The 26,815-nt window shown below is 40.3% G+C and overlaps 3 protein-coding genes across 3 annotated transcripts; all 3 read right to left on the minus strand.

Annotated features, from left to right (window-relative positions):
- Positions 1–69: 69 nt before the first annotated feature.
- cmtr2 (cap methyltransferase 2) lies at positions 70–4,834 on the minus strand. Its single transcript, XM_019887028.1, has 3 exons — positions 4,806–4,834; positions 1,643–2,911; positions 70–1,232 (listed from the first exon to the last, which is right to left on the minus strand). Exons 2-3 carry the CDS (start codon positions 2,903–2,905, stop codon positions 186–188), a joined length of 2,310 nt encoding a protein of 769 aa, XP_019742587.1. The 5' UTR covers positions 2,906–2,911; positions 4,806–4,834; the 3' UTR covers positions 70–185.
- Positions 4,835–10,406: 5,572 nt separating this feature from the next.
- Positions 10,407–18,428, minus strand: slc38a8b (solute carrier family 38 member 8b). Its single transcript, XM_019886466.1, has 10 exons — positions 18,128–18,428; positions 15,983–16,181; positions 14,832–14,988; positions 14,660–14,764; positions 13,942–13,999; positions 13,495–13,609; positions 13,265–13,412; positions 12,787–12,989; positions 11,716–11,767; positions 10,407–11,326 (listed from the first exon to the last, which is right to left on the minus strand). The coding sequence occupies exons 1-10, from the start codon at positions 18,314–18,316 to the stop codon at positions 11,224–11,226; spliced, it is 1,329 nt and encodes a 442-aa protein (XP_019742025.1). The 5' UTR covers positions 18,317–18,428; the 3' UTR covers positions 10,407–11,223.
- Positions 18,429–22,181: 3,753 nt separating this feature from the next.
- On the minus strand, positions 22,182–26,556 carry nrn1lb (neuritin 1-like b). Its single transcript, XM_019886559.1, has 3 exons — positions 26,346–26,556; positions 23,938–24,085; positions 22,182–23,038 (listed from the first exon to the last, which is right to left on the minus strand). Exons 1-3 carry the CDS (start codon positions 26,401–26,403, stop codon positions 22,735–22,737), a joined length of 510 nt encoding a protein of 169 aa, XP_019742118.1. The 5' UTR covers positions 26,404–26,556; the 3' UTR covers positions 22,182–22,734.
- Positions 26,557–26,815: the final 259 nt, after the last annotated feature.

Below are 26,815 nucleotides of genomic sequence, written 5' to 3' on the forward strand. Positions count from 1 at the left end.
CGCACTAACCACTCGCCCACCGGACCGCCTTCTGATAACACAAATACAGTATATTTCCACATATGACAGCACCCTCAAAAATACTCAAGGATGCAAAAAAACAGAAATTCTTCATTTAAAAAAAAAATCCATATGAATATAAAATAACGCTTCTTAAGGCATTAACTGGTATAGTCTCGCCCGTTCTATGCCTGCATGAGCAAATGCAGCGTGTGTCGCATAATTTCAGAGTTCATGGTCCGCAGGAAGTCAGTCAAGCCTCCATTAAGTAGTTCCTCCATGGGCACAAATTGGAGCACCTGTTTATCACAAGCTCGCTGACGTTGACTTGAGTCCTCGCCTTTCAGCAATTCACCAATACAGTTTTGGACTTCTGTCAAAACCGGTAGGATTTGGGCCACAGCTGAAGGGCAAAAGCCAGCACATACGAGCACTGCCCCGACGCCGCCTGACGGGGGCGGGCACCTGAACTTGATTGAGCGAAAACAAGCGTGCAAGCAAAGCACCAACGCAGCCGAAACACGGGTGAGCGCGGATGGCACGAGCAGCAACAGGGCATCTCCAGAGGTCAGCCTCTGCAGGGACATCACGACACGGCTGACGAACAGATGCTGGTACGCCGGCGCTCCGTCGTGCAATGTGCCGTGGCCTCCTTGAGGATACGAACTTTCCGAAGGAAATGTGAGAAGCAGCTCTTCGATTTGGCTCCCACTGGCGTCCCACTCCGAGCGGCTACCGAACACCATACACTGCCTTTTCGTTTTCGTCCCGTTATTATCAGTGCAAAGACTTGCAACGTCTGACAAGATGGACGCGGCGCTAACCGTGTGGCATGCGTCACATGGAAGCACTTGATTGAAGTCTCTCTCAGCTGATGCCAGCTGTGCTTCAGTCAGATAGTTTAACAAGACTCCTGCACAGAACGGAGAGTTTCTGACCGCGGGCAGTACTGCGCCGACGACGATGTACCAGGAATCCATGTGACACCCGGACAGGGGTCCTCGCAGCACGCAATCCGTCCCATCTGTCTCACGGCAGTGCCGCTGTATCCAGTCGGCATGGCAACCTCTCTCGACGCGCTCCTTCCAGCTGAGGGTCTGCAATTCCCTGCGCTCGTTGAAGGAGCCTGCCGCTTGCTTCTTCGGTCCCAGAGGTCGGCCCACCGAGCCGTGGCAGTAGGCGGGGCTGATGGCGCTGCGGGAGATCCAGCGACTCCGGGGAAGGAATCTCACCTGAGCACGGAGACAGTTAGAAATTCATCCAGAGTGAACCCTGACACCTACTGTGTGGTAAACAGAAATAATAAAACACTCAATATTATCTGTCGTAGTGCCTACTTCTGTAGTCCTCCATGAAAGCAGACTAATTACTTTTTGGTAGAATCAAAATAAAACATTTGCAAATATCTGCTTTTACTTTGGAAAATAATGATCAACACTTTAACCTATTTCCTGACATGTTACAGACCAGTACTTGATTTTTATTCATGTTTACGCTTTTTTTTTCCTGATTTGAATATAGCGATGGAAATTAAAACTATTTTTAAAACTCCGATTCATTCATATATCAACAAAATAATTGACAAACTAATCAATTGAAGAAAATATTTGGAGCGCTACAGTAAAATGATGCGACTTCCTACCTGGAAACGTTGCAAGTATTCCTGAGCGGCACAATCCCTTATGTAGTTGAGCCTCTCCCTCCGCTCGGTACTCATTCCTTCAAACAATCTCAAGTTTTCTTTGATGGTCTCCACCTGCAGGGTGTGAAAGTACGTACACAGCTCTTCATGCTGTGCGAGGAACGATGGCGGGATCGAGGATTCCGGGAAGAGCGCCTCTCTCTCCGCCAGATGCGGTCCGTAATTTCGGATGAGCTTGGAGAGCAGAGGCCTCACGGCCTCCTTGTGATCGTAGTGGAGGCACACGACGTAAACCTCTGAATTGCCCGCCTTGCTTGTGGCCGGTTTGAAGACGCTGACGGAGCGGAAGCAGCAGTTGAGCAGGTAGAGCAAACAGACGGAGGAGTGTTCGTACAGAGTGAACATTTTGAGTACGAAGGAGCCGCCACGGCTGAGGAGCAGCAGCGCGGCGGTCACCTCGCAATAATGCAGCGGCGACACCAGCGCCTCTTGCTCATCGGGGTTCTCCTGACAGTCGAAGCTCCCGTCCGCCGTCACCAAATCCACTCGCCGCATGTTTGCCACAAACGTCTGCAGCTCCAGTAGGTGCTTTTGGAGCATGATGTCGCCAGTGTTGTCGGACCCGAAAAACCACCACGGCAGAGTGTTGGCGATTAACCGATCATCAGCGATGGTCGTGCCACCCGCGTTGGCCTCATGGTACGGGTTGAGCGTGTTGGCGGCCCAGCTCCAGTCGCAATAGCGCGTGCGTTCGCAGGTTTTGACATAGTGGTTCAAGGCGCTTATAAAAGCCCCGGGAGCTTCACATAGGTGAACTGTGTTGAGCTCCCCAGAGTGCAGCGCCTCCTCAGAAAGAAGATTAAATGTTCCCAGGATCTCATAGAACTTACACCATGCCTGAGTGCAGATTTCCGCATTGGCAGCAGAGCGCACCGTGGCGATGACCTTCCCAGCCCGGTTGGTGGAGTTGGTGTGGTTATGCCACACTTCGATGTTCTTGTCACTGAGCTGGTTCTTCACAGCATTGAGGGATACCTTTAGGGCCTGAAGGCAGCAGTTTTCTACTTTCGCGTGTGGTCTCAGGGCGACATTGGCACTAGGGCTGCACCATTCCTCATTGGACGGCTTGAGATAGGTTCTAAATTTACTGAATAGGCTTTTAATCTCAGTCGATGCGTCAGCATCACAAGATGAAACGCTGCTCACTTGCGGTTGCTGACTGCAGACTTTCTTCCTCGTTCCATTGCCTGAAATCATCCTCATAACCTGCTGTGGTAGAAAAAGGTGTTTGGTAAAATCAAAAAGACACGAAATGCAATGGACATAAAAAGTCTACATAAACCCAAATGCCAAAAAGTGACCAAGATAAATCATCTTGGCATTTACGATGAACCCAGGTTGTGTTTATGGCCAGGAACTTCAACCTTGGTTTCATCGGACCAGAACAAAATCTCAAATTACATATCAAATGCGAGCTCAGTCTGTCTAGTGCGTCCCCGAAGTGACCCGCATGCGGAGAAGAAGAGACAACATCACTCACAATGTCATGTTTACAGAAGTAAATGTGGGCCGGTGAGTATCGGTTCATCTTTTTAATCATCTTATATCTCCAGAGGACCGATGCGAAAGGAGGTATAAATATTTGGGGGAAATGGGGAGAGGCTTTTCGATTTCCGGAGATCTCGACAAAAGATGACGTCATGTCATTGCCACGAGTCATCTGTCTGTGTAGGTGAATTGCTACTATCACCACAAATGTCCACTTGATGCTTCTTGTTTCAAGTGGGGGGAAATTAAAGTCAACTATAGGGAGTAAAATAATACTGTTATTCAATACAACTGCAGATTCACGGACAATCAAATAGTCAATCTCCCTCCCAAGCGCTTTCTCCCCTGCCTGATCAGAGCGCACCTTGGGCTTCTGGTGACATCTAGGTTACATATATGCCTGGCCATTCAGACTGCAGTCCCTTTGAAAAAAAACAAAAACAAAAAAAAAAACATCTGATATGTATCTGATCTACGACCACATATGAAAGTGGCCCAGGTCGGATAAGAAAAAATTCTGAATTGAGCCGTCAGACGGTCATTTAAAAAATAATAATAATGATCATTTTAAAAAAAATAAAAATCAGATGCAGGTCGCACATAGGCGACAACATCCGATCTGGGTCAGATCTGCCTGCAGTGTGAACCGAGCCTTAGTTTCTTTTTGACCAGCAGCTAACATAGCTTTGCGTCTACTGTTGAGCAAAAACTAGTCCATTAGTATCGATTTGCAACCCTCTTGTTAAGATTGGACTAATACTAATATTAAATGAGCATTTGGCGATGGTGTGGGACTCTCCTGTCGCCAAACAAATAACAGACAGACCGGGGTCGCACCGCATTGTTGGTTTTCACAGCACATGTCATCATTCCCGAAGTGTATCGCGACTCAAAATGCTTCTCTTTGCTCTTACTTGTCCATAACAGCCTCACACCGCTTTGCACAGACACTCGGTTCATAGGCCAACGTACCAATGGAGAAAGTGACCGTACCTTCATTTTTGCCTGCTCTTTGAAGCTTTTAAAATACATAACATCCTAAATTCTTAACACATTGACAAAATGCAAACACCGTTTTGTTTACAAAAACAATTAATGTTGTTGTCAGTTCCCTAATTATTTTTTAAACATGTTTGTCGGTGCCTCAGTGTCAAAATCAGAGTTGCTCCAGGTACAGCAAAATATAAATGACAGATACCTCATAAAAAGTGTACAGTTGACCGATCTTACTGAATGTGGGTTTATTGCCTGTTTTTCTTGAGAGTATAATTAAATTGATAGAATAAGTGGTCCACTTTTCCAAAAATGGCGGTGTTCATAACTCTGGAATGATCGCCACACATGAAAACCTCTATTGAAAAGAAAACTGGTCTGAATTGTTAAGTTACGAACCATTCGTCGTCAAGGTACACTAATTTTAAACCGGGGACAATTGCGAGCAAAACTTCCTTATCAATAGAGAAATCGCGTAAAAAGTAACCTTTTAAACGAGCTAAACAACCAATTATGGACATTCTAACCGTCTAATATTAGAAAATGTTTTCGGTGCAATGTTTTTTTTTACAACACGTATATTAAGTACAGATGTAAACAGTGGAAAGTGTTAAAAACTCACCGGACAAGGCAGCACAGAACCCGGAAGACAGCCAGTCACGTGATTATGCAGGTTTACGAACGAGTCACGTGATCTATCAGACCTATATTACGCATGCGTAAACACCGGCATTTTGAAGGACAATATATGCTGTACTGTATTTGGGGGCGTTGTGTAAATTTCTTTAAAATCACATTTAGCAAAATCATTATTAAATATTATTTGTATTCATTTATTTATTTTAATTTTTTTAAACTTTAACTAAACAATTAAATCGTTTGTGCACCCTGATGAATTAATTGCAGCCTCTTCCGGTGACAACAAATTCCTTGGCCACGAGAGACAATACCTGTACAGTCATGTATCCACAAGCAAAGAAAAATATCACAACTTTAAGCAACTCAGTAAACTGCAGTCATTATTTTTTTTTTTTAATATTTGATTGTACTTTAAAATGTACAAATCTTTGAACATTTTAAAGAAAAGTATATACCGGTACTCTAATTAAGTTTGACAATGTCATGTACATTTTGCATTTATTTGAGATGCAAGATACAAAGTAGTTTATTGAACCAGTTCCACAAGAACAGTTTTAGACACAATTACCAAATGAATCATAAAACATCTGCTTGCTTATAGCCTTTTAAATATGCCTCTAGACATTTGTCTTCAGAGCTTCACTGATTTGCACATTCATTAACATAAATCGTGAATGCTCTGCAATGTGATGTCACTTTGACAAATCACATTGCTCACAATATGTCAGACATGCAAATAATCCAATATAAGATGTCTCTTCGAACATTCCTAACATAGACTATGCTCTTTTTATACTGAGCCGGCTTGTGTGAGCATCTTTTTCGACAACAAACTGATCTGTACCTTATAATTAAAAGAGCTGTCTGGCATTTGAGATGATCCAATCTGACTTTTGCCATATAGTTTAGCAAAGAATGACCATTATGTATGGATGTTTATTTTCTCTACTTAGGGGCCATTTCCTATAGATATAGTACATATACATTCAGCATGTTCCATGAGGATAAATTAGGTTTTGTAAGAGATGGGGGAGTTGAGGGCTTAAAGCAAAAGCAGGACACCCACAGAGGGAGCCTTATTCATAAATAATGGGCCTCAGGGATATACAGGTGCAATTAGGATTTCCAAAATGGTAGCTGTAAAAATTTTGTCTTTCTATTTGCAGCTAAACCACTGGAACCTTTTGTAATATTAATGAGTGCATTATGGAGTACACTTAGTTGCCCCTTTCACAAGACAAGTATTGTGCAAACCAGGACATACTATTAGGCAAAAACAGTCAATTGCCTGGGTGCCCCCCCCCCAAAAAAAATTTGATCGGGCTCTCATAAAAATTGATTCATGAAATTTTCTTCAATTTAAAGTAGTTGTAATTGTCTTAATATTTTTTTGTTCAATTAAAGACACATCAAAATGTGCAATATATCATGGTCAATCCGAGTGCACCATTCTGCACCATATTACAGCAGGTGCAAACTTGATTCACATACAGTATTTCATTTCAAGGTAGCTCAATGTGCTTCACACAACCAAAATCGCAACGCTTTCAAGCATTTACATACAGAACAGTTGAAGACATTCATCCGATTATACCAGTAGTCGATGGAATCATCAATCGGATAATCGATTTTAAAATGATATTACTGTACAACCAAAAAGAAAAACCCTTCAAATGATAATAATGCGTGGGAAAAACCTGTATGTGCATGTGTCTGTGTATATGTGCTTGTGCAACAACTGTTGTATTATGAGGAGATTGAGGTTTTAAAGGTCATGCGTGACTATAAAAAAAGATTAAATGTATTCTGCCAATATGAGGAGTGGCTGCATCCATTCTATACTCTGTGTGGATTATTACAGAATAGCAACAACTGCAACCCCCTCAGTATCACTCAGTGGACAACCTCCATTCTGCTGGGACAAGTCTTGTCGGAGCAACCCTGGTTCCACTGTCCTGATTCCATGTGTTGTCTTCAGTGTAAAAAAAAAAAAGGCTTAATTTGTGCAAATCAATTTTTTTCTCATCCTTTTGATCTGATCAATTAATAAAAATAGAAGAGATTTCATTATCCAGTGATCTGATGATCAATGAAGTTGGTGTTGTTGCTTGTATTGAAAATGGATTCTGTCATTTGCAAGACCTTAGTCACACCTCAATCATGTGGTTGCCTGATTAACTTGTGAGTGGCCAATTATTGCCAATGAATCATGACTGGACAGTGCGCCCTATTTCTCCTATGCATTCTAAATCTTCACAAGAGATTGGAAAATTCTTTGCTCCTTATTTTGTGCATATTTTTCTTGTGCCTCATTTTCGAGTCATGACCAATCAACCCACGCTTAATCCAACTGTTACATAGTTTTACAGTTGGATTGAGTATAAATTGTTTAGTCACTGTTACACAGCAGTCGCTTGAGAACTGAGTTCAATAGACATAGTCCATCCAGTGTGAATGTGTAGCAGATGCCAGCTCCCTCATGTGGAAAGGTACGCAAGTCAAGCTTAACTCCTCGAGAGCCTTAAAAAAAAGTGCTAGCCAGTGGGCTAGCAGCTTAGGCTCTTAGCCCGCTAGTCAGTGCACTCAACGTTCACCCGAGGGATGTAGGTTTGAGCCTCAGGCAGGACTGTTGCTGGATGACACATGAGTTCCTGAGTTTTTGTGTGACAGGAGTGACTTTAGACAAGCTACACTGCCATCGTATGAAAAATCAATGAAGCTTAACGTCACTGCATCAATGCTACTCCATCTGCTATTACTCATTTACGACATTGCTTGTGGCAATTTGATCATGTATCTAATTACTTCATATTTTTTCTTCATAAAATGTATTTTATAAATAAATTGGGAAAAAATATCTACTGTTCAGTGAGACATACCAACACCTCTCTCAGCTCATGTGTACAGCCCTAAGATTAAGCATTCTATGCAGAGGATAAAGAATATACAGTAAGGCTGGAACAACTGCTATATTATCTGTATACATGTGTTGCTGGACTGGTTGTACTCAATCTGTTTCGTTAATGTTTAAATCACCATAACATACAGTAGATGCTAATTAACATAAGCTTAATGCTAGGAGACTGAAAGTGGTTGTTTTAAATACATACTGTGGAATTCTCTTTGTTTTATCTTTCGGTGGATAGTAAACGTGTACTGTGGGTGGCACTACACATCTTAAAGCCTCTTTTTTTATGTATTGATCACTGTTTTCCAAATTGATACTTATTGTCAAGAGTGGTGATTTGAGTTCACTGCTACCATACTGCACTGTATTATAAAGATGACAAAAATCACAAGGAGCCAGAAACTCATCCAGATACGATCGGATTATGTCGACATTATGAGGAAAATGAACACCATCCGTGCATCACATTTGATCATGCTTCACAGAAACGTGGTGAAAGAAGTCTCTTCTTCATATACGCAGTTATTACCATGCAAGGCTTACCCTGCAGGCCAGCCTCACAGTGATGGACGCACGCTATCTCCATCCATGATGACTTCAGTCTGCCGACCATAACCTTGATGCATAATCAAAAAGGCATATAGGGACTGTGTACAGATACATGTTACACAGTAATATCATACAGAACAAATGTGCATGTATCCAGCAATCTCCAAAAATAAAAATGAAAAAAAGCTTTCCTTTTATCTAATTACACACACACACACACACACACACACACACACACACACACACACACACACACACACACACACACACACACACACACACACTCACACACAGACACGTACATACATAGTATACATCAATTACGATCCGGCCCCTTTTTCTGACATTCTTATCAGGAACAATTAAACATTTAAGAGACACGGCGCCACAAATTAGCACCACAAGAGGCGGACATTACGAGTAATTTCTCGATAACACAGTAGCTAAAGGGGACAGCGCAGTAATGAATGTCGCAACGGAAAATGAAAACATAATCTAATGTAGAGAATGAAGAATGTTTTAGGCGGTTGCTGCGAGATGCTAATGGCCTGTCTGTCCGCCCAGCCACTTTGGTTAAAGTATCTTAACAGATGTTTGATTCCAGTTGAGATGTTGAATCTTAATGTCATGGATTATTGTTCATTTATCTGGTATGTTTTTGGTTCGAGATGATATACCGGAATGTAAGTAAGCCACCATTAGATTTGCTGGAATGGCCTTATGACAGACCTCTGCCAAGACTGATGTTAGTTTGTCCATCTGTTTGTTAGCAAACTAGTTCTTGGTTTGCAGATGAAGATGAACAAACGGTGCCATTATGGTTCTCGCAGCATTCTTTTATCTGCATCTTCCTCCATCACCAGAATCGTGCTTTATTGGCACATCACCTGCATGCGGAGTGTAACATAATGATTGCATAAAAAAATAATGCATTTCAGCTATCTTGTGTCTGCTTTATATTGATTTTCTTTTTTAATCGCCAAAATGTTTTCATCCTTAAAATGCTACCATGCATATTTTCTGTTGAAATTTATGGGTATGATGACAGCGTGTGGCAGTGAGCAGCCAGCAGCCAGCTTCACCTCAGATTGCGATCTCTTGCAAAAAAGCAAAACTAGCAGAGCAACACCTTCATCTATTGGTAAAACTACTTTGTTACAACAGAGGGGGCTATTGGCAAGAGACTGTTCTGTCGCTCATGACTCCAAAATAATAATTATATCAATTTTTAGGTCATATAATAAGTAGTAAATTACACTCTGATTTTCTATAGTCGGGCTAGTCAGTGATATTTGTTCTGAGGCAGAGACGTATGGACATCAAGTAAAGGTCAGATCCATCCACTCATCCATCCATCCATCCATTATCTGAACCGCTTTATTCTCATGAGGGCCGAGGGCGTGCTGGAGCCTATCCCAGCAGTCTTTGAGCAGTAGGCGAGGTACGCCCTAAACTGGTTGCCAGTCAATCGCAGGGCACACAGAGACAAACAAGCATTTACACTCAATTAACCTACCATGAATGTTTTGAGAATGTGGATGGAAATTGGACTGCAAACTTCACACAGGAAAAACGGGGCCTGTAATTGAACTCCGGACCTCTGCACTAAAATGAGAAAAACTAGATTTTGATTGTTGTTGTTGTTATTCTTTTGTCGAATGGTGTCTGTTTAAAATATTTTAGAATCTTAATGTAAAAGTTTTAAAATGAATGGAATCCTTCGGTATCGGTCTAAAATCAAAACCTTTTTTTTTTTTTTGCACAACACTTTTTAATGTGATGAGGAGCCTTCTAAATACCGGTAAGAAAGAACTTGCAATAGTTAATACACCTCGGGCTGTTTCATCATATTGGCAGGACTGACGTTGATCCTGACTGTTCCTAATACTTGTTCCTTTGAGTTTCTCTTACATAGGTTTACAGAAAAGCAGCTGAGAAAATTGATGTTAATTTTCAGCCCCCCCCCCTCCCCCAACCCCATTTGCTGGATTAAGTCATTTCGCCAGCAGGTTGAAATACTGTATAATCTCCCATGGGCTCAAGCAGCATTCCAGTCTCTGGAGGTTGAGAACTGCACTGGATGGGTGGGACAAAAACATTACAGAAATTAACTGTTGTTTCCTGATGGTTTATAGTTTAATTACATTCATTATCCATAGTACATGCACCCAGAGGGAGAGATCTTTTGTCTTTCTTTGCCATGTGCTCAGTTAATGCTCATACACAGAGGCATCCAGGCACATTTAAATTCACTTGAGGAATTCTGTTCACCATACCTCAGCCATCAGTCTTGAAAGGGGACAGTTATAGACTAAAAACAACCTCTGGATGATTCAGCACCAAGGCACAGAAAAATATGTAATTTGCCCACTAGAGGAAGAATGGCAATTCACTAGTAGAGAGAGGTGAACATTCTAATTGCATGAAGACTTGGAGATGATGTAAAAACGGTCATACGTGCCATGAATAAATTTCAGTTGCAAAATTGCAATTTTCACTTCAACAAATGAATGACAGACCGTTACGTCCTTCAATAAAAATATAATTTATAAAAGATGCACTACTACCCCCTGTCAGCTGTGAGATAAACCCATTTTGCTGTGCACATTAGAAGAGAGGCGTATTTTCACACAGAATAAACCTTTCATCATTACTTTCAGACTGTATGATGTGATTATATAAGCAATCACATCGAACAAATGATTTATTTGATATTGTTTGACTTGGGCCTGTTTAAATTACATCACAAAGCAATAACACTCACACAAAATAATAATAATAAAAATTAAAAATCAAGGCCATGAACGACCTGGATGAGAATCAAACACACGTTTAAAAAAAAAAAGAGAAACCCCCCAAAAATGTAAGTTCACATTCTCAAACGCCCAGGAGTCACAGTGGAGCACCAAGATGATTATATTGATGATGACGATCGATAAGACAATCAGAATTTATCAAGAAGCTCCATGACAGCAATAGTCGTACTCTGTCCAAAGATGAAGGCTCCAACAACAATGGTTATGATTCCCCAAACTGTTAAAACGACTCTGCAAAATGTGACAAATGCATTAGTAAAAGCATCAACAACATATTCATGCAGTGTCCCAACATATACAGAACAAAACTTTAAAACGTGATCAAACTTTGCTTGCAAATCTGACTAAATATGTGTTGGAGAGCACTTCTCTTTTGTCAAGAAAATCTATAAATCTCGAGGGTTCTGAGTTTTACTTTTAAAATGTGGTAATGGTAATGTAAATTTTAAATTACTTTTATCAAATACGAATGAAACAATATATTTATTTATATAGAAAGAGAGAGAGAGAGAGAGAGAGAGAGAGAGAGAGAGAGAGAGAGAGAGAGAGAGAGAGAGAGAGAGAGAGAGCCTGTATGTTCAGTGTCGAAATGATTGGTCATACACTTTAGTGATACTCACCGTACTCTCGGGCTCACGGGTTCATTTTGCATGATGAACACTAAGCAAAGACCTGCGTTACAAGACAGGCAAAACTTCTTAGAATTTATTTCAGCAATGCAGCCTCAGTTCTCCACAGGATAACTTACACATTGACGATCTACAGGGTAATCTAAGATATGTATCAAAACATTCTCACTCAGTTAATGTAGATTTGTCAAGGGATGTCGATGAAGGTTTTGTAAATGAGGTCATTCATTCCAGATTTGGAGGACATTTTCTTTCCGCCTATGATATTTCAAGTAGGGCCTAATCTGTGCACAAAATGCAGGAACATGCACGTGTTGTGGAAAATTACAGTGTTATTGAGACAACCTTTAATTGTGGCTGTCATAAAATAGCTTTTGACAACACCTTCAAATGACTTTTTTTCTCACCCTTGTCCCTCCCTCTGAATGTAATCTTTGTCATTCAACATATATGCAACCCTGTTCCTGAAACATTTTAAGACATCTGGAGAAAGAAGGGGAAAATTACCTCATTTTTCACGACTTTGAAAAAAAAATGACACCATCAAACTACCTGCTATGGTTGTAAACCCAAGGTAAAGCATCTTTTCCATTTCTCTTTTTTTCATGTTTTCAGCCTTACGGGAGTGAAGACAATGTATGATTGGAACAATACAAATCAATATAAACGTCTTTGTTTTCTTTACTATATACAGTAGCTACATTCGTTCTTGACCAGTTAGCATAGCAGCTAACACGGCGATCATGTCTTGTTGGGCCATGACCATGCTACTGTTATTAGAGTAATACTGTGTACACTACTGTGAGTACAGTAACACTAAAATTATCATTTGCACCAAGGATAGTTGAGGCAGACAGATCAAATCATGTGATTGCCTGTTACTTGTTTTCCTTGAAATCACAACCAAAAAGTGGTGAAATAAAAGGACCCCCCCCCCCCACTCCCCGCCTTTTTTTTTTTCCAAAAAAAATCAGGTATCTAAATTGTGCTCCAATTCTGGAATGACTCCATTAGAGATTGGCTACTTTTTATGTACTTGTGCATTTTTACAAAAACATGTACCGGGAAAGATAAAGATGAAGAAGGCACTGATTCCTCCAATGACACTGATGACCTCGCCCATGTCAGGGACAAACATGGCAATGAGAAGAGTAATGGTAATCCAGATCACAGTGAGAAGTGCCCTGCAGCGACTCTCAAAGGAGCTTGTGACGATTCCTCGACGACGCCTTTGGATTCGCACCATCAGGTTCAGGATGACGGATCTGTGAGACACGCAGACTTTCTTTTGGAGTGTAGCAAACACACAACTCAGATGCCGTACATTACTGGCAAATCGTCAGGATGGACATGTGCATTCAAAGGTTTAGAGAAGGTCAAAGTAAGTTCACTTGTATTGGTTATGCGTAGTGCATTTTAGGTTTATCCTGAAATTTTACCTAAGAGCCCAATTCCCCACCCCCTCAATATATGTAAATGTTCGCTAACCAAAGCTAAAACCTTTGCTACGTGTGCAGGCAACAATTTTGGTATTACTTACCTCCCGAGAAGAAGAATAATTGGATAAATAGTAATAATTGATATTCCAAAAAGCAGTCTGGAAATGATCATGACAACATCATTTCCTGGAAATGACATCAAGATATCGGAAGCAACTTCTCGACCAAATGTCATGAAGCCATACACTCCTGGCGATAGAAAAAGTGGACACGTTTTACAGTTTTCAGTTCACGATGCAAAGAACTTGATGATTTAGGGAGGTCAACCCACCGGTGAGAGTGTAGATGAGCAAACAGAAGAGCATTGAGATGACGGAGATGACCACCCAGTGCGTAAGCTTCTGGTTCTCCATGCTGCTGTAGATTGCTATACAGGCCTCATGACACTGCGCACACAAGCAGTACTAGAATACGATTTCTACAAGATATCTGTGGGAAATGTTGTCCATTTGTGAAGTCAGAGTCAAAGTCACTCATATTATAATTGAAAGAGGGCCTGATGGCTCCAAATCTCCATTCTAGTTTGTACAATGTGTTTAATTTGGTTGAGTGAGAAAATGCACTTCATGTGTGTGTTTGGTTGTTTATTTCATTCCACATTTACTGTCACTCTGATTTCCGATAAGGAGGTGATGAACTCAATATGCTGCAATTAATTAGAGGACACAAATAATATATCCTGCATTCAAGACATTCTAAATACAGTATGACAAACTACCTGGAAACCAAAGCAGATGGTCGGCACAACACTGAACATGGATGCCCACGAGCCCAAGCTGTAAAGACACGGCCATCATTTGCAGACCAAGACAAAATTAGACAAACACCATAATCGATTCAGATGAAGGTGAATTCATGTTAACTGACACAAGTTTGAACAAAAAACAAATGAGTTCCATCAAACCAACCTCTTGTGAACTGCAATTGTTAACAGACATTTTGCAAGAAGACATTTTGAAGTACCGGTATTCAATGTCTCCAAATATTTTCACAGTTGGTATTCGTTTCACAGAAATCAAATGTAGCGTCAGTGTGACCTCTGGTGGATAAAATTAGCAACAACAGTTTAATTGTAAAATTAGAATTAGTGAGTTTTAAGATAAGATAAGATAAGATAAGATAAGATAAGATAAGATAAGATAAGCCTTATTTTACAAGCGTTGCAAAAAAAAAAAAATGAAAATCCTCCTCACGGCTGGTTGGAACCCATTTTTCCATTACTTTACTTCTGTATGTCTGCATTATTTTGTCTCCATGTGGCCAAGGTGCACACACCAAGAAGGAGTAGTACAATAGTACAATATCCAATGAATTAAAACAAAACAAAAAAATGTAGCATATTTATTGTGCCATGCTGGCATGTTTTATGAAATACAAAAACCATTGTGACTGACAAATGGCACGTTTTATGAAGCACAAAAACCATTGTGACTGACCCTTGGGGGTGCTGTGGCGTTAGGATGGCCATGTGGCTGTCCATCAGGTAGTATTTGACAATCACGGCCACACACAGATAAGTCGCAGCCAATGTCCCCAGCACACTGTGGTGATGAGAAAAACGTTCAATGACAGCAATAGAATGTCATTCCAATGTACACTTGCACAAACCTTGTGTATTTCTGAATGCCAATTTCTTTGGGGATTGACAGTGGAAGGATGATGATGAGACACATGACGAAGAGTGCAAAGCGCTGGTCAGTGTACCAGTGATACGGCACTTCCCCTTCACCTGAACCCGTCACAGTCTCATACAAAGAAATACACACTGGAGAACACAAAAATATAATTATTTGTTCCATAAATAAAAAATTCATATTTGCTAAAAAAAAAACATGTGAATCGTGCATATGTACAGCAGAAGCCATTTTCAAAATAGGCGTTCATCGAAATCTTATCAGGCTGAGTGTTTGAGCCCATCCGCAGTGTTTGCAGTATTTCGGATCAAAATGGATTTTTGGGCGTGGGTTTGAAAATCCAATCAAATTCTCTGTTTAAAATTCCGACAGCAAAAACAATAAAGGGATTAGAATGATGTCCGATGGACAAAATGACAAAAAGAAAAATGAAAAGCAGGTTGCGGTCATGCTTCCCAAGCACATATTTATCATAATACTAGATACAATAAAAAATCAAGTGTGGATGATCGAAAATGGATTATTACTACTAGTAGTACCTATAAATCTACAAACACATTTTTTTTTAAATTAAACAAAATATTTTAAGGAGGCTTTTCATTTTCATCACTTAAAAAATAATAATTTTATAATGTGAAAATAGAACTCTATAATACGGTACCTAAGTAATAAAATCATAAAAAAGAAAACAATTCAATAGAATGTAAAAAATTATACAGGTTGTTTATCTTTCTGATGTATTTGCCTTGGCCACCAGGGAGCAGTATAATGCAGACATGGAGCAATCCATGGAGCCTGTCACAACTCCTCAGTAAGCCACACTAATATTCGTCATGAAGACGATTACAACTAAGCTCACTAATGTAGTCTGCAGTGAGGCAATATTAGTTATTTTTTTCGGTAGAGGATGAAGGACATATACCTGTGAGTATTTTTATATCGTTTTTTACTTGACTTCCCCTTTAAAGAGTTATCACATAAGTTCCAATTGTTAGCCCATTTATCCGAAGTCAGGTGAATTAACAACCCCAACATCAGACACTAATGTCCACAACAGCCTCCAAAAATATGTTATGACAACCGACCCGCTCATAAAACTCCATCTTTCATGGAGGGTGGACTCACATTTCTCCAGCTGGTCTTGCACCACTACCAGAAAGGCCACGCATATCATGAAGAGGTTGAAGCAGAAACAGACCTCACACAGTTGGCCAATGGCTCGTCCACACACTTCTCGGACCACATCCTGATACGTCTTTTGTCTGCTGACAGATGAGGCGTAGCCAAGGATGACCAGTCCGCTGATGAGGAACACCAGAGATACCTGCACGAGTAGACAAGACTTTGTTGTCACCAACAAATTGAGACTAAGAATCAGTTCATACAAATTATTAACCAATCCGAAGTGTTGAAGAGAGCCTAAGAGATCATTTATTTTGGCCTTATTAAAAACAGATCACTAGCAGAAGGAAGCCAATCAGCCATGAAGTTACGTTTGCATGCAGAGTAAAATTCGTGTAGTTAGCTCATTGAGTCTTTTGTAATTATTACAATATTCCTTTGAAAAAGTTTTGAAAGATGATGTAACCACAGCTATGCGCTTTTTCTTTATCTAAGGCTTTTTTCTTGTAGGCTGGCAGGTAACATTTAATCAATGAGAGTGGTATTAATTCGCTTTTGTATTGGGAGGTGTTGGGTTGTTGTTCGTGCACAATATAGTATATGATAGCAATAAACTATGATACCAACTTTAATGATGCAGCGTTTAGTAACTCAAGCAAGTTGGCTTTCTTTTTTTGATTTCCTGAAAGTAGACGTCTTGGAGATGCAAGGATACTGACAGCGCTGTTATTTAAAAACTTTTCCCAAGCAGTGCACCTTGACAAAATTCTGACGGTGACCTCTTCAGGCAGCTCCTTTAACTTCTTGTCTTGTTTCATTTCCTCTTTGTGTCCAGTTGATATTTTTAAGTGATTTAGCACCTTCATAACTCGGTTTTTGCTTTATGTATAATTTGTATGATGATGTTACTGTAATACGTGAATGATTTATTTTTCTCAGCTTGGGTTCCATTCTAAATTGGAAAATCCTCAACTTATTCCGAACCGGTCGAGTCCCCTGGTTGACCTGGAAACCTCGTGCAGTGTCAGTTGGAAGCAGTGCCGTGACAGCTGAAGGCCTCGAGTGGTGGCTATATTAGAACTCACCCGTGAAAAGCTTGGGCCTCTTTCACACCGGGGAGACAAAGAATTGTGTGTGTGTGTGTGTGTGTGTGTGTGTGTGTGTGTGTGTGTGTGTGTGTGTGTGTGTGTGTGTGTGTGTGTGTGTGTGTGTGTGTGTGTGTGTGTGTGTAAAGTGTTCCCCTCGTTTTTGTGATTCTCTACTTACAAATTTACATATTCACAAATTTTTGGAGGGGCCGAGGGATCTGTCCTCTGTTATTCACTGTTTGGAGGCTCAAGCCAAAGCTGTGTCTACAATAAAAGTTATGGCTGTGCATGAATCAACTGTGATTCGAATGGGGATTCGAGTGGGCATGAAAAAGTGAACATTGAATTATAATTTTCATATTTAGTGCAAACAAAAATTAGAATATTGTTGTGTATGTTATTACCCCGCGACCCTCATGAGGATAAGCAGATTAGAAAATGGTGGTATCGTATTTCCAGTACGATATCACATTTACAAGTGCGCCACTCGTCACTCTTCAACAAATTCAAGGTAACGTTAGTACAGTATATTATTATAATGCTGTATTCAAAAGAATTTTTAGCACCAGCTTCGAGAGTTAGAATGTCGACAAAAAATACTGTCGCTGTAGCAGATATGTAACTAGCTAAACAGCTTACTAGCAAGACTATGATTGGTTAATTGGTTGACCATGTAAAGGGGAGAAGAGCAGAGAAGTTGCTCCTCATCTTCTGATCCAACAAGTACTTTATCTATCGGACAACATGTAAATTTTATTGAGAAAACTTCTGTTTATTTTCTTTTTACATAAAGTAATGAACCTCTAGCACATGTTCAAACGAGAAAAAAAAATGCCATTGTTTATCCAAACATTTCAAAATGATACATTTTAGAGCTGCAATGGCAATACAGTCATACCATGAAACAGCTCAGTTACAATCACGTCAGAATCTGATATCAACCCATGCCTAATTATATTTTTATGAAGACTCAATTCAATTCTCTACATTGTGAATGTTATCTTACCAGTATGCACTGGCCTAAATCACTTCCTTGCTACTTACTTCTGTGTTCACCTACCAGCTCCACGCTAACAGCAGTAGTCACTCCCCCGGCTTTCTGGAAGGCCCAGGGGAAGTTTAGCAGTCCGGCACCAAGCGCAGACTTCAGCATAATGAACACAGCACCGAAGGATCCCAACCGCGGGGGATCTGAATGGGATGCAGACCGAGCCAGCAGGCTGATGCTCTCCCGAGCAAGTTCCTCCATGATGCTTTGTCTTCACCGACACTCACTCACACTTCCTCGAGGCTGAACTAATTTCTCCGCTCTGGTCCAGTTGCTGTCTTGGTCATTCTGAACTACTTTACAAATGATCCTAGAGGGGGGGCAGGTACGTGTATGGTCCTCCAGCCACTTAAGCCACGTGGTCTAATTGGACAGTTTGACTATTAAACATTTCACTCCAAGGTGTCAAATGTGACACTTAGGTGTCTGCCTTGTCTTCCTCTCGTTCAGGTTAGCCTGAAGCTTAAATTTTGACTGAGCTCATTGGTGTTGCACAGAATTTCTTTCCTGTCAACCTCAGATTGACTTTGCACATTATTTAGAAAGTAAAAAGTGTTGAGAGGGCTTTAGCTGTCTCTTGAAAACGCATACAGTAAGTAAATGTATGTGGCGTAATAACCCTTTAAGCAATGATTATTTTAGCACAAACTGTGGAGCAACACATGTAGACAATCCATACAGCTACACTTACAGGCCCATATACTTTCTCCTAAAAAAGAAAAGACGAATATGATTGCAGTTTAATAGGTGCATTGTGAGACTCTTGAATAGTGTGTCTGTACAGTATGACTATAATATACTGCCCCCAGGTGGCCAAAACAGACATACTAGAAGGAGCAACATAATATCGATTGAATTGATGCAAAAAATTGTGGCAAAAACTGTTTCGTTTCTATTCATTTTAATTATGTCATGTTTTATTATGTACAATGTCAGAGAGAGGTATTTTACTTTTTTTTTTTGTATCTTCTGTCACCTCGTACACTCGAACTCTGCATTAGAACTTCATAGATCTGACATGACGTAAGTTATGCCTAGCCTTTATTCTATTTGGTGGCCTGCCACTGGAGAAAAAAGATGGATTCCTCAGAATAGGTACAGTAATTATTGTATAAGTAATTATTTTCTGCTGAAATGCAAAATCATATGTTTAGTGAGCATTTTAGAAAATGATCATGGAGAATGGTGATGTTTGCAAAAAATTTCAAGTGGAAGACAAAATTTAGGATTCCTCACATACAAGACAAAGCAGATCAGTGACCTCATCAAAATAATGATGTCCAGTGTCCTGTTTTCTATTTTTTTCTCTTTATACACAATCACTCTGTCACATTTCTTTCTTTTTTTTTTTGTTTTTTTTGTTTGTTTGTTTTTAATGAACTCATGGTTACAACTGTACAAGCCTATGAATTACTGACTGTCAGTGACTCTGTGATGAAGTAGATCTATTAAATGTTTGCATTTGTTTATGCCCTGGTCCTATAGAACAGAGAAAACAATCTGGTACATGGCACTCTGTAATCCTGAACATGTTTGACGTTGCACACCATCTGTTGTCCACAAGAGAGAGAGAAATTGTGTGCTACTCACTGTTTTTAACACCATGATTGTAAGACTTGGAGAAAATGTATAATTGCAATATTTCACCTACTGTACAACAAAAATACTTTTCAGCAGAACAAAGACATCGACTGAGGGCAAACAATCCTAATTTTGGCATCAAACAGATTTACGCAGATTCATACATTTTGTTCTGAATATTCATGTGTTATTCATTGCAGTGACTGACTGGCAACCAGTTCAGTGTATAGCCGGACTTTCACTTGGTGGGAAAGGCTTCATCTTGATTCAATCCTGAACAGGATATGTGGTGGAAGAGGATGGATGGATGGATGGATGGATGGATGGATGGATGGATGGATGGATGGATGGATTGATGGATGGATGGCATTGTTCTTTGAGAAATTAAGAATGTGTTGAAAAATGCCTAATCTCACAATGGAAAAAAAAGTCCATTTTGAAGTCTCACCTTTATGGCTCTACCTAAATTTGAGCTTAGCACTAACACTCAACATAATTTCCTGAACATTGGAAGCAGTGGTGCGTAAAGTTGCAGGTCTCAAACGCAAGGCTCGGGGCCTGATCTGGCCCACCACATCATTTTATGTGGCCCGTCAAAAGATAATGATATGCATCAAGTTCATGTTTCTTGCTGAAATACCAAACTTGCAAGTTGTCTTCACTTATAAAAATATTAGGATATTGCAGACATTTTTGTTTCTGTCCTCTGATTTCAAAACGAGTTTTTCATCAGTTTGTTGTTCATATGTCATATGAGGCAACGATACATTTATTTGGGTTCCTCGTCAGAATGGCCCCCTGTCGGAAACCATAACTACAATGTGGCCCACGACAAAAATGCGTTCAACACCCTTGGCATTGGCAATGCGATTCTAGTTTTTCTTTTCCAGCACAATAATGATTTCAACATAACCGGCATACTTAACTGGATCTCATAATGCTCCACAATAATGGCCTGCACGTTGATCAACGCATTCATATTCAGGAGACGTTTTCCTTTCTACATGCTGATGCTGGATACTGAAAAAAATGCCATTGTCAAACGAGTCACTGAAACAGCAGACAAACCAACGACCTTGAACATGTAGTCAGTCTTATTTCATATCAACACTGCCATCATTTAATGACACTCATTCGTGATCGTTTGTGAAGTACTGTCTATAAGATTGCACATTATAAATATTGACTTGAATATAAGTTTAATACAGTAATCTTGTATATAACACAATGGCTGGCTCAGCAGCTGCTGCTTCTTAATATTCATCATGCTGCAGTGATGGTGCCTTGACACCTGACCTCTGACTTTTTTTTTTTAGATGTCACATGAGTGGTCCTCCTCACTCTCAGTTCATTATAATTTTTTTTCTCAGGGCTCTAAGAGTCTTTCAAAGGTTTGGAGGTGGATGGAAGAGCGAATGAATAAAGACAGGCAAGATTAATATACTCATGCCGTGATTGTTATGAAACCGTTTAAGGGTATTAAGATTACGCACACAGATGTGCAAATACTCCCAGCACTCACTAGCTGAAAAAGCTCCATTTTAGAAAACGAAAATCTCTATTTGGAAAAAAAAACCAGCAAAAAAAAGCATTAACCGTGTTTATATATTTGATATCTGTGAAACACAAAAATATCAGATATTATTACTGCTATCAACAATACTTTGTATTAGACATTCCAATGAATCGGTGCCATTTGTATTCACAGGAAATTAAATGTATAGATGCATGATAAAATAAAAAGTAATACTGTTTTTATGAAGCAAAGTATACTGCACAATAATTTTTTTTGGGGCATATTTAATAAATACAATTTAAAATGGTATTTTAAACTACCTTGAACACAAGAAAAATTGCATTTATTGTCTCTTCCCGCTTCCTAAAATTTGAATTGGGCGGGGGGGATTTTTGTCACTTTTATCCCAACTATATCATATTTATATATACTATAGTTTTTTTTTGGGGGGGGGGGTTAAATATACACTTTGGTCATGCCCCTGGGTTTTCCATCAGTCCTGTTTAACGAACACGTTACCACCTCTGAAAAATGTGAGACTCAGGTTGGTGGGTTAAATACTAGTTACACTCCTGTAACCTAAAAATCTATATTTTATATATTTATTTTTCAAATATTTGTTGTTGTTCAATCATTGCGCGGTGCTGAGTGTCAATATGTGGCTATAGTTCATGTTCAAAGCTCTAAACTCACTAGTTTTACTTTCAGTGCCGCTTACTCTAAGAAAGAGTTTCAGTACAATAAAACAATGACGGAAAAAAGTTGCCTGCGATGGGTCAATACACATTTTGAGTATTTTATTCTGTGTGTTATCAGATTTATCATTGCAAGATTTACAACAAGCAAATGGAACCGACTCAGTATTGTGCGTGTTTCGGGGTGGGGGAGTATTTTAACCCTTTAATGCACCCTGTAACCTGATAACATGATAAGCTGTCCCTGAAAGGGTTGAAATTACATTTTTCATCAACTGAATAAATAAAAATAATTGTGTCAATAAATATTAACAACAATATTTATACAGTGTTTGTACTGACATTCACTTTTTTCATTGTTAGCGTATCAGCCAGAAAAGAGTCAGTTCAGTCAAAAGCTGGCAACTGTTTGCAGTCCATTTATCTTGAGCAAAACTCTTTCATTTGGGTAGGCTTCTCTCTGAGAATGGTGCATTTAATCTGATCGTGCTAAAGTGCATTTTAAAGCCGAAACAAGTGTAACAATAAGTCTTCCTGACTCTGTCTCGGAAATTCAGATTCTGGGATTGAGACCTAATTACGTACGCTCCTGATCTGTGATCTGTGCTCATGTGTTTGGATCCTCTCTCCGAAGCTGGTATTATTTTTCTCCTGATCTGGTCACCTACAGTATATGTTCTTGAGTAGCTTCACAATTACATTTTTGTCAGCACTCGGGTCAGAATGTACAGTAAATATATGATAATGTACAGTCTGTTGGTATAACAAGTGGTCATACGAATGTCTCTTAGCAAAAATTAAGAAAATTCCCACATTTGAATCCATTGCTAGTTCCTGAGCAGCACTAACAAAGTGCTGCATGTTAGAAAGATCATTGTGGTAAGAGATGGGACCCATTGGTATGTTCTCCCCTTCAGTGTTTCCTGGTTGGTCTGATCCGAGGTGGGAGGGGTCAGGGGTGCAGGCACAGTGCTGGGTGCGAGGGTGGTGAGGCTGGCGCACATGTTGTAGAGGTTTCCCGAAAACTCAGCCTTCCTGGATTCTTGTCTGAGGGACTCCCACACAGTCGCTGCTTCTCTGGGACAGCCAGACATGGCCGTGTTGGCACAATTATGGAAGTCATTCCAGGACCTTCAAGGAATGAGGAGGTGAAGATCATTTGGTGTGGAATGAATCCATCAATTATTGTGACATAATACTTGTGATGTACAAGTATGAGCCCAAGATAAATCATTTCAAAACTTTTCCCACCATTTGTGTAACCTATACCCTGAACAATTCAATTGGGAGAAAATACAATCTTTTCAAGAGAGAATGTAAAAAATAAACAACTGACATAATGTGGTTGCACAAGTGTACACACCCTCTTTTAACTGGGGATGTGACTGTACACAGAATTAATAATTCACATTCAAACTCGTGTTAAATGGGAGTCAGTTAACACGTGCCATATAGAGTGCCTCTGAGTAACCCCAGATAAAGTTCAGATGTTCTAGTAGGCTTTTCAGATTTATTTATTTTTTTTGCTTTCTTGCAGAAGCCTGATGGTTTTGTGCTAACGCTGAATGTTATTATGAGCTGTTCATAATGCCTTCAAATTCGGGTTAGGGTTATGTTAAGGGTTAGGCCACTAACAATTTAACTCATAACAAAAGACAGGCTGTGGTCTGGTGGTCGAGTGGTTAACGCGTCAACGTCACAGTGCAGGGTTCGCGGGCCTTCCTGTGTGGAGTTTACATGTTCTCTTCTGTGCCTGCGTGGGTTTTCTCCGGGTACTCCGGTTTCCTTCCATATACCAAAAACATGCATGGCAGGCTGATTGAACACTGAATTGTCCAGAGGTGTGACTGTGAGAACGGATGGTTGTTCATCTCTGTGTGATTTTTTGTTTGGCCTTAGGTATCAGTGGCTGGTATCGACAGCCTCCACGAGTGCCTGCCTTAAAATAAGGTAGGTATCAGTCCGAAACTGATACTTGGTATCAGTACTAGCCCATCCCTCGGTTTTGATGGTGAGAGGCTGATTCTCACCTGCAGATTGTGTCAATGTCCTGCGTGTCCTGGTCTTTTTGTGTTACCACCAAACTGTCCCCGAGTGTCAGCAAACACTGCGCAAAACTCTTGTAGATGGAACCACATGAAACAGCAATTGCAGCTCCATGACACACTTGGACCAAACCTGTAGAAAAGGAAAATGTTGCAATAAAAGTGCATTACAATATGTACTGAACAACGCATGCACACTGTGCACTTGGGGTCAAAACAATATACTGTATCTTCACATGGATGGTAGCGAGAGTTCATGTAGTTTCGTAAAATGCAATGTCCATATGCTTGTAAGGATCAAATAGATGCAAAAATATGGTGTGTTGTATTCATCTGGAAGGATTACACATTGTCAAAGCCTCAGTCATTGTAGCCTTACATAAGACACAAAACACAACCCTCTGGAAAGATTTATCTACTCACAATTTTGCTATCTGGCTAGCGGGTTTTGGTCCTATTTAGTAGCGCTGTTTAATAGGACAAGGCCGAGCCATCAGGATGTGTTCCACTTCTAGTGGGTTAGTGGGGTTACGGTTGGTGTTGGTCAATTTCCTCCCCACCAAACTGACTCATTTTCAAGACACATAAAAAACATGAAACGTGGAAATCTTTCATTTGATTTCATTTTTTATTTATTATGCTGATTATTGTCCCTCGAAAGGATATTCAAGATACACTGCACTGTATATGTCGCTGTACTCTAGCAAAGAAGTACAGATATCAGATTGAAAAAGACGCATGTTCAAAAAAATGTTAGATTTGTTGAGGTTGGGGGTTGTGGGGGTTCAGCACTTTCCTGAAGGGCACCCCGACAACAATAAGAAAGCAGATGAGCAATCCTCAAACCACAAGTTGCAATTACAGTGGTGCCTTGTTATTTTAATTTGTTCTATGACCACCATCATGACTCAAAATATGTGAACTGCATCCCAAATTATCTTTCCTCATTGAAACCAGTTGAAATGGTATAATCTGTTACAGCCTCAGTCCCCCCCCCTCCCCCCACAAATTAATTGGCATTGTGTTGCATTTTGGGCGGCACGGTGGGTGGGCGACTGGTTAGCACTTGCGCTTCACAGTACAGAGGTGCAGGGTTCAATTTCAGCACCTTCCTGTGTGGAGTTTGCATGTTCTCCACATGGCCCGCGTGGGTTTTCTCCGGGTAGTCCAGTTTCCTCCCACATTCCAAAAACATGCGTGGCAGGTTAATGGAACACTCTAAATAGTCCCAAGATGTGAATGGGACTGCGGATACGATAGCTTGTATCTTGAAAAGTCGGTGGGGGGGGGCACAGAGGGCCTTGAAAGGAAACCCTCAGGTTCAAAAGCACAAGACAGTATAAATGAGCTACTACCAGATCCCATACTGCTGACAGTGTCCCACGTTCTACGAAGCAATTTTCTAGCCCCTAACCTGCTCAGGGTGGCAGCAGGGAACAGAGTCTATTTTAAATTTTTTTTTTAATTAAATTAATTGAATTTAACAAAAATGTTCAAAAGTATTGCACTCCATCTCAGACTTTTTTTTTTGCTGTTGTTGTTGTTGATTATTTAATTTGTTGTTTTTTGTTGTTAATTTAACCACCTGCAAAATCTTGTTAGAGTCAGGAAGATAACAATATAGTGTCCCCTCACTATCCATTGAAGCTGCACGGGGAGAGAACCCTGCCATAAATAGTGACCACCCAAAAAGGTTTGTGATTGACGATGGATCCCTCAAAACGCAGCAAAGGACTTTATGGCAAATGACAAAGCTGCCTGACAAAATGAAGCTTCTTCTTTCACTTCAACATAATTCCCTCTGGCAGCAAAGTAATATTTTCATATTAGACATTGCCATTTTTTCAGCAAAACAGGGGATAGGTTGCACAACCAAAAAAAGATCCACAAATGGGCAAATTCCTTTACATACTGTAGAATTTCCCTATCGTGCCAATCAAAAGAAAGTATTATCTTTGAAAAGGCAATGTTTTATTACATCCTTTGTATTGGTCCCCAACAAACAGCGTAGTCCCTGCTGAACTATGTCTAAGTCGCACATATATCCACAAATATGTAGACTCCATGTAATGCACCTGACATCATTCTTAACATGTAATTCAATGTAAAGTTATGGGAAACAAATGGCATTTCAACCACTCATAAATGGGAAATTGTACACGCACATACATGTGTGTACAAACGAATGGAGAGGACATCTGTTTTTCATCAGTGTTTAACCCATGTCAGACAATTTTGAGAGTTTTGTGAACAAGGTGAATGTCCATCTAAACATGAGGTCCAAATAGAAATATGAAAACAACCCTCCAAAATGGAACAAAATTACAACAAAGTTCTGGAAACTTGCACACAATGCACACACACTCACAAAGACCAAACAGAAACAATCTTACTGATGGAGAAGATGATGGGCAGCAGTAGAGCCATGGCGCCTGCCCGCGACTTCATCATTGGGCTCAGCAGAGTCCCGCGGAGATGAGTCCCTCCTACAACACAGAAGCTCTGATGTGACGCTCTTGATGAATGGAAATCCACAAAATGTGAAGCGTCCTTCCACCATCCGTTGGGAATTCATGAGATTGCAAAAGTACAGAATGCGCGGAGCCACGATCCTGCTGGATTAGTGTGTGTGTGTGTGTGTGTGTGTGTGTGTGTGTGTGTGTGTGTGTGTGTGTGTGTGTGTGTGTGTGTGCGCGCGTGTCATGAGAGGGTTGGACCAACACATCCTAGCGCAGCACACTAGATTAAAGCATTCTAATTTCCGGTCTTTAGTATTTAGAACCTTTATTGCACACACACACACCACACGCACACACACACACACACACACACACACACACACACACACACACACACACACACA

The sequence above is a fragment of the Hippocampus comes genome, unplaced genomic scaffold (assembly GCF_001891065.2).
Source record: "Hippocampus comes isolate QL1 unplaced genomic scaffold, H_comes_QL1_v1.1 scaffold261, whole genome shotgun sequence".
In the NCBI taxonomy this organism is placed as follows: domain Eukaryota; kingdom Metazoa; phylum Chordata; class Actinopteri; order Syngnathiformes; family Syngnathidae; genus Hippocampus; species Hippocampus comes.